This window comes from Corvus hawaiiensis, chromosome 5 (genome assembly GCF_020740725.1).
Source record: "Corvus hawaiiensis isolate bCorHaw1 chromosome 5, bCorHaw1.pri.cur, whole genome shotgun sequence".
NCBI lineage: Eukaryota > Metazoa > Chordata > Aves > Passeriformes > Corvidae > Corvus > Corvus hawaiiensis.
The window spans coordinates 639,018-654,432 of record NC_063217.1 but is presented as its reverse complement, the minus strand read 5'-3'; the positions used below and the strand labels follow the sequence as shown (position 1 = coordinate 654,432).

The 15,415-nt window shown below is 46.3% G+C and overlaps 1 protein-coding gene across 3 annotated transcripts in view; it reads right to left on the bottom strand.

Annotated features, from left to right (window-relative positions):
• Positions 1-14,492, bottom strand: part of ATRN (attractin) — a 159,502-nt gene extending 145,010 nt beyond the window's left edge. For 2 of the 3 annotated variants that reach the window (XM_048304944.1, XM_048304946.1), the window contains exon 1: positions 14,155-14,492. In XM_048304944.1, the coding sequence (XP_048160901.1) occupies positions 14,155-14,453 (299 nt within the window). In that variant the 5' untranslated portion in view covers positions 14,454-14,492. The remainder of the gene's footprint in view (positions 1-14,154) is intronic. The other variant, XM_048304945.1, reaches the window with a different exon arrangement.
• Between the last annotated feature and the right edge of the window lie 923 nt (positions 14,493-15,415).

Below are 15,415 nucleotides of genomic sequence, written 5' to 3'. Positions count from 1 at the left end.
TTCAGCCAATCAACAGCCCAGCCTGTCAAAGGGCTTCCAATGCTCAGTTTGACCACCAGGCACAGGACCTTTCAACTGCTCTTATCACATGTTTAAGTTCGGAGAACTTAAAAACTTCCCACAATGCTTTCTGACCTCAAAATGAATGTTTTTTCTTCTTCAGATATGACAGTTACCACAGAGATCATCCATAGTGGTTTATCCCCTCCAGCATCGATGGGTAGTGGCCTTCATCCACCTACTTTCATATTTTCAGTGTGAATTTGCTCCTTCTGGTCACATCAGTCAAAAAATCATTATGTTACAAGACACTAAGGAAACATCAATTTCAGTTGTATCTATAGAATCCTGTTAATCTCCCTAAACCTGAACAGAAAGATTTCCTTCAGTGAATGACGGAAATTGACTTATTTATTGAACTCACTACAAAAAATCAAGACAGCCTTAATGCCCAGAGAGCCCTGTAAAGACTAGCCATGAAGGGCTCTGCTACAAAAAAAACCCAAAACTATAAATCAATACAAAATGTATGAAAAATTCAAGTGCAAACAAAAATCAGTAGACACATGCATGGTTGTCTCCTACAGAATTTCTTCTTCAAATCCACAGGTAAAAGCAGGAACCCTATGGAGACAGGCTGAGAGAGTTGGGGTTGGTTCAGCCTTGAGAAAGCTCCAAAACGGAATTCCAGCACCTTCCAGAACCTAAAATGGCTCCAAGAGAGCTAGAGAGAGACCTGGGACAAGGACATGGAATGACAGGACAAGGCAGAATGGCTTCCCACTGCCAGAATGAAGGGTTAGATGCGATATCGGGAAGAAATTCTTCCCTGGGAGGGTGGGCAGGCCCTGGCACAGGGTGCCCAGAGCAGCTGTGGCTGCCCCATCCCTGGAAGTGTCCAAGGCCAGGCTGAATGGGGCTTGGAGAAACCTGGTCTAGTGGAATGTGTCCCTGCCTATGGCAAAGGGGAGAACAGGATGGGCTTTAAGGTCCCTTCCAACCCAAACCAGTCTGTGTTTCCATGAACTAGGCATATGAAGTTACATCAACCTACAAGAAAAAGGGAAAGACCTTGTTGCAGTGGGGATCCTGCAACACGCATATATCAAACCAGGAGTCCCGTGGAAAGGAAATATATATGGACAGACAGATTCTTGCTAGCTGTTTCAGAGATGTTTATTTCTCCAGCCGCATGGCCGGAGCTCTGCCCAGGAACTGTTCCAGTCACAGGACCAAGGGTCCTTCTGCCCGCGCAGGGAACACAAACCAACCAATGGGAACGAGGCTGAGCAGGGGCAGGGAAGCCCCGTGTCTGTGCCCTCAGGGCCCCTCTCCCAGGGCTACACGGCGGGGGAGGGACCCCAACACCTCACCCGTTTTATTTTAATAAAAGGAGAATGAAAACAACTGGATAAACATAACAAGAACAGTTTCAAAACAAAACAAGCCACCCTCCTGAGTCTTTAAATGTCCAAACAGATTCTGTGGAACATCTTAGGGCTGACAGAAGGGAGACAGAACTCTCTGAGCATGCTTTGTGGGGAAACTGAGGCAGGAGAGGGTTTAACTTCTTCCCTCCCCCTTTTCATCCCCCACTCGGCATTGGAAAGGGATTTTTGGGGAAACAATTGGCAAAAGCATGGTTTTGTGAGGGAAACCATGGATGAAAAAACGGATTGGGAGTACACTGGGGGTAATAGGATATAGGGTAAAAGGGAAAGGTGGGATTAGGAAAGGGAGACTGTAGGGGGGGCTTACAATGGAGATATTGTCTAACATGACTACGATTTTTTGCATATATACTGCCTTTTACAGGAACACCATCAGGCCCAGTGACCTGCGATGCTTGTAACCCTTTTCTCCCTAGTACAATATTAAATTCCACCACCTCTCCATCTCCCAAGCTTGGGATGCATTTTTCAGGGTTATTCTTTTTAATAGCAGTTCTATGCACGAATATGTCTTGCTGGTTGTCACACCTTGTTATAAAACCATAATTTTGCTTAACATTATACCATTTTACTATCCCTAAGGTCTTAGTTGCTATGATCTTTTCCTTTTTCCGAGTGGCTGCTGTTTTCTGTCTCGCTGCGTCTTTGCTCTCTCCTTCGGTCGCTCCCGTGTTGGAATTGTCGGAGCTGCTGGTGCCTGCGCGCTCTTCCCGGGGTCGCGTTCGGGGCTGTGCGGGCCGGGCCGGGCCACGCCGCTCAGTTCTCCGTGCGTCGCCTCCTCTGGTCGCAGCTTCGCTGCCGCTGCCGGGCGCTGCACCCACGTCTCGGCCGGGCCCCTGAGCGACGACTCCCCCGCGCCCTGCTCCAGCGCGTGTCTCGGCTGGGCGCGGCTCCGTTCCACCGCCACCGCCGCCAGCCGCCGCCCGCGCGCCGCCCCTCTCGGCCGGGCGTTCCCGGGGCTCGCTCCACCACGCGCTGCACGGGGCCATTCGGGCACCGCCGGGTCCCACCGCTCCTTGCTCCGCCACCGACACTGCGGCTCGCGTGGCTCCGCCCGCGCGCGGGAACTGCCTCGCTGCTGCTCGGAGAGCGCTCGGTGCACGTGGCCTGGGCCGCACGGTCCCTGCGCCAGGCTTCCCTTCACCAGGACACAGCTGACATTGCTCAACAGTCTCGGTAACTAAATAATATTCACGAAAATATTCTTCCATCGGCATATATTTTGACTCCAGTATTAACTGTGTCCAAACGGTTTTCCAAAAGCCCTTGGTAAGAATTAAATCCCAAGAAACATAGAAAAAGTTCTTAAACAACCATGCCAGGAAGTGTTTCAGTTCTTTTTGAGCTTGAATCAAGCTAAAATTTACAAATCGTTGTTCAAGAATCATTTTAAGTTTAAGATAAATGTCCATATGCGGCTCTGAGAGCCAAGAGTCTTCCCACGGTTCCTCCATAGTTTAGATATGGAATAGCAAAGCAAAACCAAGAAGAGGAATCCAAAGTTTCCAGGGTTTACTCACACAAATCAGTCGCTTAGGGATCGGGGATCGTTCTGCTCTCAAATCTCCACCATTTGTTGCAGTGGGGATCCTGCAACACGCATATATCAAACCAGGAGTCCCGTGGAAAGGAAATATATATGGACAGACAGATTCTTGATAGCTGTTTCAGAGATGTTTATTTCACCAGCCGCATGGCCGGGGCTCTGCCCAGGAACTGTTCCAGTCACGGACCCGAGGGTCCTTCTGCCCGCGCAGGGAACACAAACCAACCAATGGGAACGAGGCTGAGCAGGGACAGGGAAACCCCGTGTCTGCGCCCTCAGGGCCCCTCTCCCAGGGCTACACGGCGGGGGGGAAGGGACCCCAACAAGACCTCCCTCCATGTTCCCTGGGAGAATCTCCAGCCCAGCCAGAGTGCCCGATCTCACTGGCACTGGTGAACCTCATGTAAAACCTGTCTTACCACGGGTCACTGCTTGAGGAGGCCAAGTCTACAACATAGAGTGAGTCACCATACCTTCATGTCTGCACTCATGTTTCAATCCTACCTGCCCTGAGATACTGGAAAATCAGTGGGATTTAGACAGTGGGAATATAGCAAAGGATGTCTCCTCCAGCACCATATCCTATCTAATGCACACACATCTTGCACTTGCAAGCAAGCAAAGCTCAGGCACAGAAGCCACTCTGATGCCTCAACCAGCTTTGATTTGATAACCAGTTTTCACATTATGACTTTTTGTCTTTCAATACCACATGACAAATTCCCCTAAGTGCTGAATAGAGAAATTAAGATCCCATTTAAACTCCATCACTTTTAACACACAATATCCTTTTTCATCAGCCTCAGTGAAGATGATTTAGGCATATTTATAGCAACCTTCACCACATTTCTTCTGTAGGGCAGTATTATTCTCAGAATAGACAATTGAATACCAGTTACCATGCAAAACTGCCATTAAAATACGCTTTCAAACCTCCAAATTCCTATGTAAACAGAGTCGTCATCAGAACATCTTTAAAACATATAAATAATTTGATATTGATATTAATTGATAAGGAAGCTGAACCAAGGGGATTAGATGATGAACTGTACTTTCATTTGATTCCTGAAGTCTGTGGTCATCTGTTCTCAAGGGAACAGTACAGTTAGAGGCTATAAAGTAATTTCAGCTTTTCCAGCTGGATCACACATTCCTGTTTCTACCAGAAATCCAAATCCCCATCCTCTCAAACATCAAACTTGTGTAGAAATTGTTATTGTACCATTCACATAAGGGAATTCTGCTGGTACTGACATTTGCCTGCTGTCCCAGAAATTCTCATCAGCTCAGGTACTGAGAAAAGCTGGAAATGATCCAGGAATTCCTGGTTTAACATGCTTTCAGTAGCTCAGCGTTTTCCTTGGGCTCACCACATAAATTCAGATAAAACAAGTTAACAGACTATCAGCAGCATCCACAAGAAAATTAAAATTCCAGCAATATTAGCATGGATGTTTCAGAAAAAATGTGCATAGGCAGGAAGTCAAGTCCTGGTTTTGACTTTGAACCACATCAACACCTCCTCAAAATGATTCATCCTCCAGAAGTTGAACAAGGGTATACTTAAACACCCATTACTATTCCCAAAATGAAAACCAGTGACTTTAAAGAGTCCCTGAAACCTGTGCTTGTGAGAAACACACCGACCGACCCAAATTTACAGAGCTGCCTGTTATGTGTTTCAGTGTAATAAATCAAGCCCTTAACAAAAGTGCACTAACACACTGTCAAACAAGCAGGCAGCAACTATAAATAAACGCAGATGGAAATAGTGTATCTTGAACAACAATAAATTTCAACTTTTTCAACAAAACTAAAAGCAACTCGCCCTACAATTCTGCCTGTTCCTGATGTCCCCTTGAAAAAAATTAAAATCACCAGTGACTTCAAAACTAATTATTTCCCACTATAATATTTAGAATGCAATACTTTGTTTCCAGTAAGCCAGCAACTTCGATGTACGCTCACAATTTGGATACAGTAGTATACTTTCTTCTAGCAGCACAAAAATCCTTAATAGGAAATAATGCTGGAGGTTTCCCTGTTTGTGGGGTTTTTTTTTTTCTTGTTGCACTGGCCTGTCCAGTCAGCACTTCAGTTCCACACTACTCTGCAACTCGGGTCTTGCAAAGGCTGGAAATCTTTGTGGCATCACCTCTGCTGATTTCACAATCAAAAGCATGATCAAAGCATGTAGCAGGCAGACACTAGAGATCTAAGCTCTGAAATCACTATAAAATTCAAGTGACACTCCACTCTGGATTAATGGGAGATTGACTGTGTAAATTAATCATTAAACAGCCAGGTGCACAACTCCAGCAGGAAACATGCTGCACATTGCTGCAAGAAACCTTCACAAAGCCACCTTGAAAAGTTTATTTTAGAGGAACTCAAACACATTTTTGATCGTAACAAGCAACGAAATCTAAAAGCTGTGCTCAGGGTAAACCTGAATCATAGATTTTCCCTAGATAGGGCACTTACATTCAAAATATCTGGGAGCAGTGCCATGACACCAACATGTGGAAAATGACCAGACTGTGGAAGGAAAGTGGTTATGACACAAGCACAAAGAAACTGAGGGGAAAAAAACACTAAACCCACTCAATACACAGCTAATCCACTGCAGGAGTAATTTTTTTCATTGCAATGACTGAAAACCAGCAGGGATGAAAACTAAACAGCTTTTAATCACAAAGTAATTGAAGACATGGTTAGTCCTTCCCTTTACCATGAAATAATATTAAACCCAACCTAAATTTTCTGAACGTAAAAATAGCTCTCACTTTCTGTATTTGAGTTTATAAAAGGAGTTTACAAAAAACGCTAATTCATCTGTGCCAAGCTTCTTATCCTTTGAGTAGACAAGCACCACCTTGGAGATGGGTATTAAATTTTCAAGCAATACAAACACTAATAAGAAAGTCTTCCAAAGAGTGTTTTCCTAGCACAGCTTTCCTTATTTTGTTTCCTTTCAGCCTACAGAAACTAGCAGGAAAAAAAATGAAGGCTTCTGAACATCAGGAAACAGAGGGCAAAGACAAATAATAGAAAATCCGGGATTTTCACAGCTGTATTTGTACATCCTGCCTAAGTCTCCAGGTAAAGCTGAGCAGCACTATCTAATGGTAAAGGTCATTATGGATAATTTTCACCCCAAAGAGGATGCGTAACACCCTGTACCTACAAGAAGCAACAACCCCCTATTTAAATTTTTGCGACACGCACCGAGCACACCCGAGATGAGTTTGTGTACAGCAATGTTTTTACTTCTGCAGCTCTGAGCCCAGCAGGCATGGCAGGGAATAAAAGGTACTTTACACATCAGAGAGCCCTTGGTTGGAATGCCCAGACCACCCCTATCAGCATGGTGTCCCCTAAACCAGCTTAATTCCATTTCTGCATTTTCAGGGAACTGAAAATTCTGAATCTGGTGATACTGCAGGAAACTTGTTTTACCAAATAAAGCCATAACCAGGACCAGGAATGTTATCCAGATCCTGGGGTATCCAAGAAGTACTTCGCACCATCTGCTCTGGAGATCAGCTACCCCTCTTTAGCAGGAATATTGCTCAGTTTGTTTAAATTCTTCTTCATCATGCAAGATGCACTAAGATGCTTATTATCAGCCCAAAACACAGAGTCCATTTTCTTTAAATTATTCTTCAAATCCCCAACTATGCCAATGTCCCAAATTTAGGTTATCAGATTGCTACAGGAAGCTTGTTCTGTGTGCAATTAAGGGCTCTTAACAACCCCTATGATGTCACAACTCTGCAATAAGGACAGAGCCCTTACATTCTGAATATCCCAAGCATTTCACATTCCTCAAGTCCAAACTGTGCCCAGAATTATCTGTATGCAGCACACATCCACCAAAACCTTGGCAAGCAACCTGCCTCTCCATCAAATAAATATTTATTTTAAGCAAAGGGAGGAAAAGTGACAGTCTCAAGTAGATCTAAAGGAACTTCTGCGAGGATCAGCCATAAACAAAGCAAGGGAACAAAAGCAGGAAACAAAAAGCAAACATCATTACTGCTTCAGTGTTTCAGTGACTAAATGAGTATTTCATTCAAAGCCGTGCACAAAAGCAAACTATCATCTCTGTTCACTGCTGTAAAATTGATTACCAAATATTCCAGCCCTACTTCCAAGATGCTGCAGAGGTTTAACAGGCAGATGTGAGCACGTGGCTGTGCAAGAACAAAGCACTGGCATAAAATTGCTGTGGTCCTTACGGTGAATTCCAGTTTGGAGCAACTCCCTCCTCCCCCAAAACTACTTCACTTACAAAATCACATCATTCTCAACCCCATCTTCTGCCTGTTTTACTCTGGTTTTTTCCTGTGCTTTAGAAGATGTGATTTAAAAGCTCCTACTTGCTGGGAATATTTTGAGTGCAGGAAAAAAAGCAAAGCTCCACCTGATCAAGAAGGTAATTCCAAGTGCTGCGCTTAGAACTTCAATTTGGAAAAAAATTCTTCAAGGAAACTGTTCAAGAAAAGACCACCCAAGGGTATCCTAAATTAATACAGTAAGACAACAGCTTGGTCAGCAACAGCATTATCTAAATATAGGATTTTCAGCACGGATTTCATAGACAGGAAGCTCAGGGTTTGAAATTCGATTGCTCACAAAAGCTTCAGAGGAACAAGCCAGGAAAGTAAAATCCAACACATGTGTTCCAAATATTATTTAAATTTATCAGGACACAGGATAAAAGGATTGCTAGTCCTTGATTTTTTTTAATTAAAGAAAGTAACAAGTTTCTGTAAAAACAGTGCTAATCTCAGTCATTTTTTGGTATTTCAGTGTAAGTTATTTACATTAAATGTAAATTGATGAAGATGTTAACGAACACCTGGTTGGTCCTGAGCTTATTTTATTAGTTGCCAAGAGAGGCTGTGGCTGCCCCATTCCTGGAAGTGTTCAAGATCAGGTTGGACAGGGTTTGGAGCAACCTGGTCTAGTGGAAGGTGTCCCTGCCCATGGCAGAGGGTTAGAATGAGAAGAACTTTAAGGTTCCTTCCAACCCAAACCATTCTGTGATTATTTTGCATCCATAACAAAAAGAACAACTGAGACTGAAATACTGGAAAAATCTAGAGTAGTGTCAGACAACTGCTAAGGGACTCAGGTATTCCCTGATACTTACAGAAACAGAGAAATGAGACAGAAATGGTGACTGCTGCAGATAAGGAAGTGTTTGTAAGTCTAAGTCAGTGACATGTCCCTGGATTTGGCAGGCAGAGGAATGTTATCCTTTATCTGTTCTGTTCCAGGAGGTCTCAATGCTCAGATGTGCTCAGCAGGAAGACAGGAACAGGACAGGACTTACTCCTCTCTCTCACAGGTTAAAACCATGACGTGTTCAATAATTCCAACAACTAAAGCTCCAATAGGGAAGGCACTGGATGTGTGTGAAGCAGAGCTGTTTCATCTGACTGCTCTGAATTTTCCACTACTGCCTCCTTACTATAAAGCAGACTGAAAATAAGCAGTGAGCTTATTGCAAACATTAACAAAACCTCACGCAAGTCAAATATTTATGCTGGTCATTTAGTGCACAGCAAAACCTGCAGAACAACTCCGATATTTCAAAAATACTGAATTATTTCACAGATGAAGTTTTGTTCTTAAAACAGCCCTAGCAAAATATCAGATCATCCAATAAAACAGTGAGAGAAGCAATAACACAGAATTCAGATTAAATATTAGCCAATAGTTTCTCAATGAACAGATCATTTAAACAGAATCATGGAATGGTTTGGGTGGGAAAGGACCTTAAAGACCGTCTAGTTCCACACCCCTGATATGGGCAGGGACACCTTCCACTAGACCAGGTTGCTCCAAGCCACAAAACATATAATATTTATATATCTTATATACACATATGGATAGACAGAAATATAGATACGCATGCATTAAGATAACCACACATACCTTCAAGAACTAAATAAAAGCCTGTATTTGTTCTTTTTTCTCAGCGTATTCATTAAAATTGATGATGTTTAAGTATTTCCTACTTGAATAGCTTATTCTTTTTTATCAGTGCACAGTGTTTGAGCAAGCCTTTCATTAAGCAGTATGGAAGAGAAAATCATTTTAAAGCACAATATCCTAATGAAAAGGGAGAAACAGAATGGGGATCAGGCACAAATGCAGCCCCCAGATCTAATTTGAGCACTTAAACTGATTTGATTCAAATTGTCAACATCCTTGGATCTGTTAAGCAGCTTCCTGACCTTCCTAAATCGTTAAACTGCCTCAGGTAGCTTTTAAAAGACAATTGCTTGTATATAAGCTTTTGACCAAAAGTTCCTATTACTTTAACGAAGAGAATTGTGATAGTTCTTTTCCAGCTCACAACTCTTCAGGTTGGGATTTATACAAATCTAGAGATGAAATTCTTCTTCACTGTAATATTATTTGACCAAAGACACTCTATAACCACCAAGTCCTTCATAACATTTAATCAGCAGCACATAACTCCTCCCATTATATTAATGAAAAGGGAGTTTAAAGGATACACGCTAACCCTTTTTTTTACTCTCCAACTGTCAGGTTGCATGGTTAAGTCCTGCTTAGCATTTGCCATCTTCCACCACAAAAAAAGTATTACCATGAAAGGAACACCAGTGCCTTTACATACAAAATCCATATTCCTGGAATCATTTGGTATTTTATTGCATAGTCAAAATATTATTTTCAGCTACAGTCATACATCAAACTGCCCATCAGTGAGCCTACACACACAGTCCACATACACTGACTGTTCAAGAAGTCAATCATTATCCTGAATTTGTTAATCCAACCCTTTATAGTCTCAGGACAATAAATCTATGTGAACCAGAGGTCATTTCTTATCCTGTGCTTTATCCACCTTGTCTGGTGAGGAGCAGCTGAGGGAGCTGGGGGGGATCAGCCTGGAAAAACAGAGGCTCAGGGGGTTAGAATGAGAAGAGCTCGTTCTCACTCCCTCACTCTCTAAAACTCCCTGACAGGAGGGTGCAGCCAGGGGGAGTCAGGCTCTACTCCGAGAGAACAAGGGACAGAACCAAGAGGAAATGGCCTCAAGTTGCACCTGTGGCACGGGATTAGACCGGATATTGGGGAAAATTTCTTCATGGAAATGTTGGTCAGGCACTGGAACAGGCTGCCCAGGAAAGTGGCTGAGTTCCCATCCCTGAAGTGTTCAAAAAACATGTGGATGTGGTTAACAGTAGTCTTGGCAGTGCTGGGGGGGCGGTTGGACTCGATGATCTTAGAGGGCTTTTCCAACCTTAATTCCATCTGCTAATTAGGCAGCTGGTTGACACAACTCAATTTAGGCAGGACAAGAGGTTGTGTCACCGAGCTGCAGATAGTGCTTTGAAGAAGCTGTTAACCAAGTGTGCAGAATCGTTTTGATTGTACAATACTCAATGCTGCCAATTTCACTCTCAAGTTTGGAGCTCCCAAGCTCCCACTGCTCCAAATGTTAACTCAGGATGCTGCTGCAGATCTGTGACTGGAGAACTTCTCATCCCTCCCAGCAGTAGCTCCTCTCCTGCCCATATCATGGCAGCTCGAAGCCCACAGCAGCCTCCAGCCAGCCAAGAGCCCACTGAAGGTTTGTACTGAAATAGAAGACAAGCACATCAGGCACATTCTGTGTTTTCTATTTCAGCTTCCATTAACACCAAGGTGTTTATCTTTGAACAACTAAAGTGGCTGGTTCCACATCTTAAAAAAAAGTCACCTGAAGTCCTTCCTAAATCAGCCTTCTACCTCTAAAGAGCACCACTGATCTGGGGTATGTCACTTAAACATCTAACTGCAGTCTAAAACGGACCCAAAACTTTTTCTCAGGGGAAAAAAGGAAACAGAATATTAGCAGACTGCAACTCGATGCTACAATGTTCATCCTTCACTGTGAACACAAGATGTGAGAGATTAGTAGGTTAGTGAAGCACAAGGTGTATCTTTACAATGTAAATGAAAATAGTCAAGGCCACAAATATAGTCATCATATACATCAAGATAGTATGATTAACATGCCAAATTTAATTACATCTCTCAGTCTAGCAGATAAGCACATGGAATACGCCACACTTAGAAAATAATTTTCACCTGCTCTTCTACTTCCCATTTGTACCTACAGTGCCTAATAACACATCAAGTCCTTTAAAGCCAAACCCTTGGCAATCGTGAACCAAAAAAAACCTCCTGCAGAGCCATTTCTGACAGGACACAGAGCAAACTCAAGGCATGTGAAAGAAGACACATGATTGCAAAGCTCTGAACATTGCTCGCCTGCGCTTCTCAGAGCTCCGAGTTTAAAAACATTACTAGAAACTTCAACTCCTTAATAAAATAATAAACAGAAAAATCATCTATAAAGAAAACATGTACTATATTTTCAGGCAAAATTTTAGACTAGAATTATATGTGAGAAAGAAACAAGAAGTTTTATCAAAACAGGTAAGAGGATTAAAAATTGAGGTTCTATTAGCAGTGAATATATATCAATTCTTTTTTTCACCGGGCATCACCATTTGGAAAAGAAGCTTCTCAAATCCAGTCCCCTTAAAACGACAAAAAACCTAAGTTTCTCTAAGAAAGTAACAAGTATGAGGCTATTCCGTAAAGCTCTCTCCCAGCTAAAAGAAAATGACAGTGGCAAGAAGACATGAAAAAGGCAGGTTTGGACTTCCAGGGCTTGCCTAACCTGAAATTGTTTCTATACAAAACCCCTTGCAAACTGTCTGCAACACACACCCATCTACAGACTGTCAATAAACAGGAATAAAAAAAATTGAAGTATTTTTCTTCCATGACTTTGGGTCATACAGACAGTTATCCTTCTCCCACATCCATAGGGAATGTCATCGAAGAGTGCTTGGCGCTTTCAGTAGCTCCCCAAGAAAGCAGTCACTGCCTAGGATAATCATCCTTTTCTCATTTCCTTCTTTTCCAGGAATCAGCCCTTCCCAGGGAATTCACCTAATGCATGCAGACACACACACACTGGCTCTCTCACTGCAACAGCTGACGAATCCAAGGCAGGTAACCATCTTACAGAAACCCCTGCCATAACAGAGAAGCCAGGGAGCACTCCCAGCCTATTCCCAAGAAGATTTCCATTTTCTCATCCTGTGGGATAGACTTCAGACACACAACCCAACCAAGAAACCCAACACTAAAAGAACTGGCCCCAGCACTGCAGAAATCCACTTTCCATCATCATATAGCCCAAAAATCAGTGTCCTGTGCAGACACCCCTCATTCCCACATGCACACGTTTGCACGTGGCCTGGACCAGCGCAGAGCCAGGGGGGTTCCATCCCCCTGCCCAGAGCCTCCCCCTTTAGCCTTTTTTCCCTCAAAAAAAATTACTCTGAAGCAGCAGGACTCTGCCAATGCCGTGTGTCCCATTCAATCCCCTCCCGCTGCCCAGTCTTGTCTCCCCACAAGCCCAGGAGCTTCTTTCCACCAGGCTGCGATTCCCACTGTCCTTCAACAAGAGCCAGCAGCATTAAAGCTCCAAAAGATGAGCCTCCCAAATATCACCTACTCCCATAAGGATACTGCTTCTCTCCCCTTCACACACCTCTCCTGAAATAACCTTTAACCAAAACCAGCACCTGCTGATCTGGCAAGAGGAACATCCTTAACCCCCCAAACACCTCTAGAGTCTCCACCCAGCCCTAACACCCACTTGCACACCCTTCCCCTCCAACCTGTTCTCAGTCTGATCTACTCCCATCTCCACATTAGTCCTTCTCCCCACCCAGGAATTGGTCCCACACCCACGCTGTCCTCCTCTGTCCACTTGCTCCTCACTGCTCTCACCTGCTTCCACCTCCAGCCATACCCACACACAAAGCCTGCCCCCATTCACCCATCATCCTTAGACTTCCATCTACACAGTCCCCAAACCTAACCCTGCTGCCAAAAAAATATCCCCCCCTACCCACTCCCCTCCAGCCTTACTTTCTGTCCAGACCTACTAAAACTTAAACCCAACATTTTCCTGGCTCAGCAATCCATCACATCCAGACCCCCACTGATCCAGTGCCCTACAACCACATCCCTGCTCCTACACAGCCCCTGAGAGTCACAACTCATCACCAGTGACCCCTCTGCAACCCCAGGCAACCAATACCAAAAATTCAACCCCCTCAGAGGTGCCTTTCTGCATTACAAATATCCTGTACTCACCAACTGGGGCACTCAACACCCACATCCCATTGCTCCCAGACCTCCCCCAGGAAGCCCCAACCACTCACCTCCTCTGTGGACCTCCAGATCTAGCCTTCTACACTGTCACCCCATCACCCCATGCTGCCGTCACCTCTCAAGCCTGTCTCCGCACATCCACCTCTCCCTCTGCATCCAAATCCCTTCTGTCTCCCTGCATGGCTCCTGCCTATCCCTTTACATCCACATCCCACCTCACACTCTCATTGCCCTCACTCAGCCAGGGCCCCAGCCCCTATTGTCCCCTCAACACACTCCTATCCTGCTCTAACACCTGCATCCTTACCTTTATCATCACTTGGACCTGTCTCTCATCTTTATCATCACCTGAGTGTCCCTCACCGTCCCCTTGACCTGCCACTCACCTTTACTGTCACCTTTACCTGCCGCTCACCTTTAACCTCACCTGGTCCCGCCCCTCACCTTTACTGTCACCCGGCCCTTCCCCTCGCACCACGACCCTCCTGCCCTCACTCATCCCTGGACCCCCCTCAGCCTCCCACCCCCTCTGAGTGCCCAAACCTGCTTCTCGTACCCACCTCCCTAATTCCCTCAAGTGCTCCTTTGGGCAATCTGGCCCGGGCCACCGACCCATTCCTGTGTCCCCTCCTTTCTCCCTTGCCCCGTCCCTCACCCCCAGCCCTGCTGTGGCTGCCATACACTCCGCTCCATACCCAAACCAGTCAGACCCCCATACTGCGAGCCAACTCCTCACTCCAAACCAGCCCCTTACCTTTGAGCTACCCTTTCATCCCCGTACCCCAAACGTAACCCCTCACTCCTGAACCAGCCCCGAACACCGAACCAACCCCTTACCCAAACCGGCCCCTCAACCCCCATCCACAGCGACCCCACGCGTCCCCGCACTCCGTCCCCCACCCCAGGACAAGCCCCCGCCCCCCCGGGTCTCACCTGAAGCGCCCCCCGCAGTGCTGGCACTGGTCGCCCACCCAGCCAGGCTGGCACTCGCACTGCCCGGTGCCCGGCTGGCACCGCCCGCCGTTGGCGCACGGCTTGTCGCATTCCTTGGACACCGCCACCTCCTCGGCGGCGGCGGCGGGGCCCAACACCAACAGCAGCAGCAGCAGCGCCAGCAGCGGCGGCGGTGCCGGTGACCTCCCGCCCCGCCTGCCCGGTCCCCGCCGCGCCATCTGCGGCCGCTGCCGGGTCGGAGCGGGGCGGGCGGGGGGCGGCGGCACAACGCGGACCATCGGCCGCCGCGAGGCCTCCGCCGATCCCGCTACGGTGGCCGCGAGTGGGGGGAGAACCGGGGGGCGGGGCTAGTGACGTCACCCCCGCGGCCATGGCGGCGGGGAGGGGGCGGATCAGGGGATCACAGAGTCACAGGATGATTCCACTAATTACAATCCCTAGTTTAGAAAGAGTGGAAGCAATTCTTGGTTAGGTCCTACGGCTGCAGAACTCTTCACTTAGGGGTGAGTTTCTCGTCTCAGCAAGTTTAACAAGCAGAGTTTAAAGCACACGGCAATTCCCAAACCATGAAATGGCACTTCCCAGGAAATTAGTCGATTTAAAATTGGGGTGTAAAATGAAAGCCCCTTTACTGCTCTCCATTAGTTAAATATTACAGGTCAGAAAGCAGCAGCTGGCACAGATACAGCACAAGCACTGCCCCCAGTTAAAGGAAGGCTAATGGGAGTAAGAGAATCACAGAATCGTTGGGATTGGAAAAGACCTCCAGGATCACCAAGTCCAACCTGTGACCCTCTCCCCCCCCCTCCCCCACCTACCTTGTCAAACAGCCCAGAGCACTGAGTGCCACATCCAGTCATTCCTTGGACACCTCCAGGGATGGAGACTCCACCACCTCCCTGGGCAGCCCCTTCCAATGCCTGACAACCCTTTCCGTGGAGAAATTCCTGCTGATGTCCACCCTGAGCCTGCCCTGGCCCAGCCTGAGGCCGTTCCCTCTCCTCCTGTCCCTGTTCCCTGCCAGCAGAGCCCGACCCCCCCGGCTGCCCCCTCCTGTCAGGGACTTGTGCAGAGCCACAAGGTCCCCCCTGAGCCTCCTTTGCTCCAGCCTGAGCCCCTTTCCAGCTCCCTCAGCCGCTCCTGGGGCTCCAGAGCCTTCCTCAACTCTGTTCCCTTCCCTGGACACGCTCCAGCCCCTTAATGTTTGTCTTGAATTGCGGGGCTCAGGACTGCCCCCAGC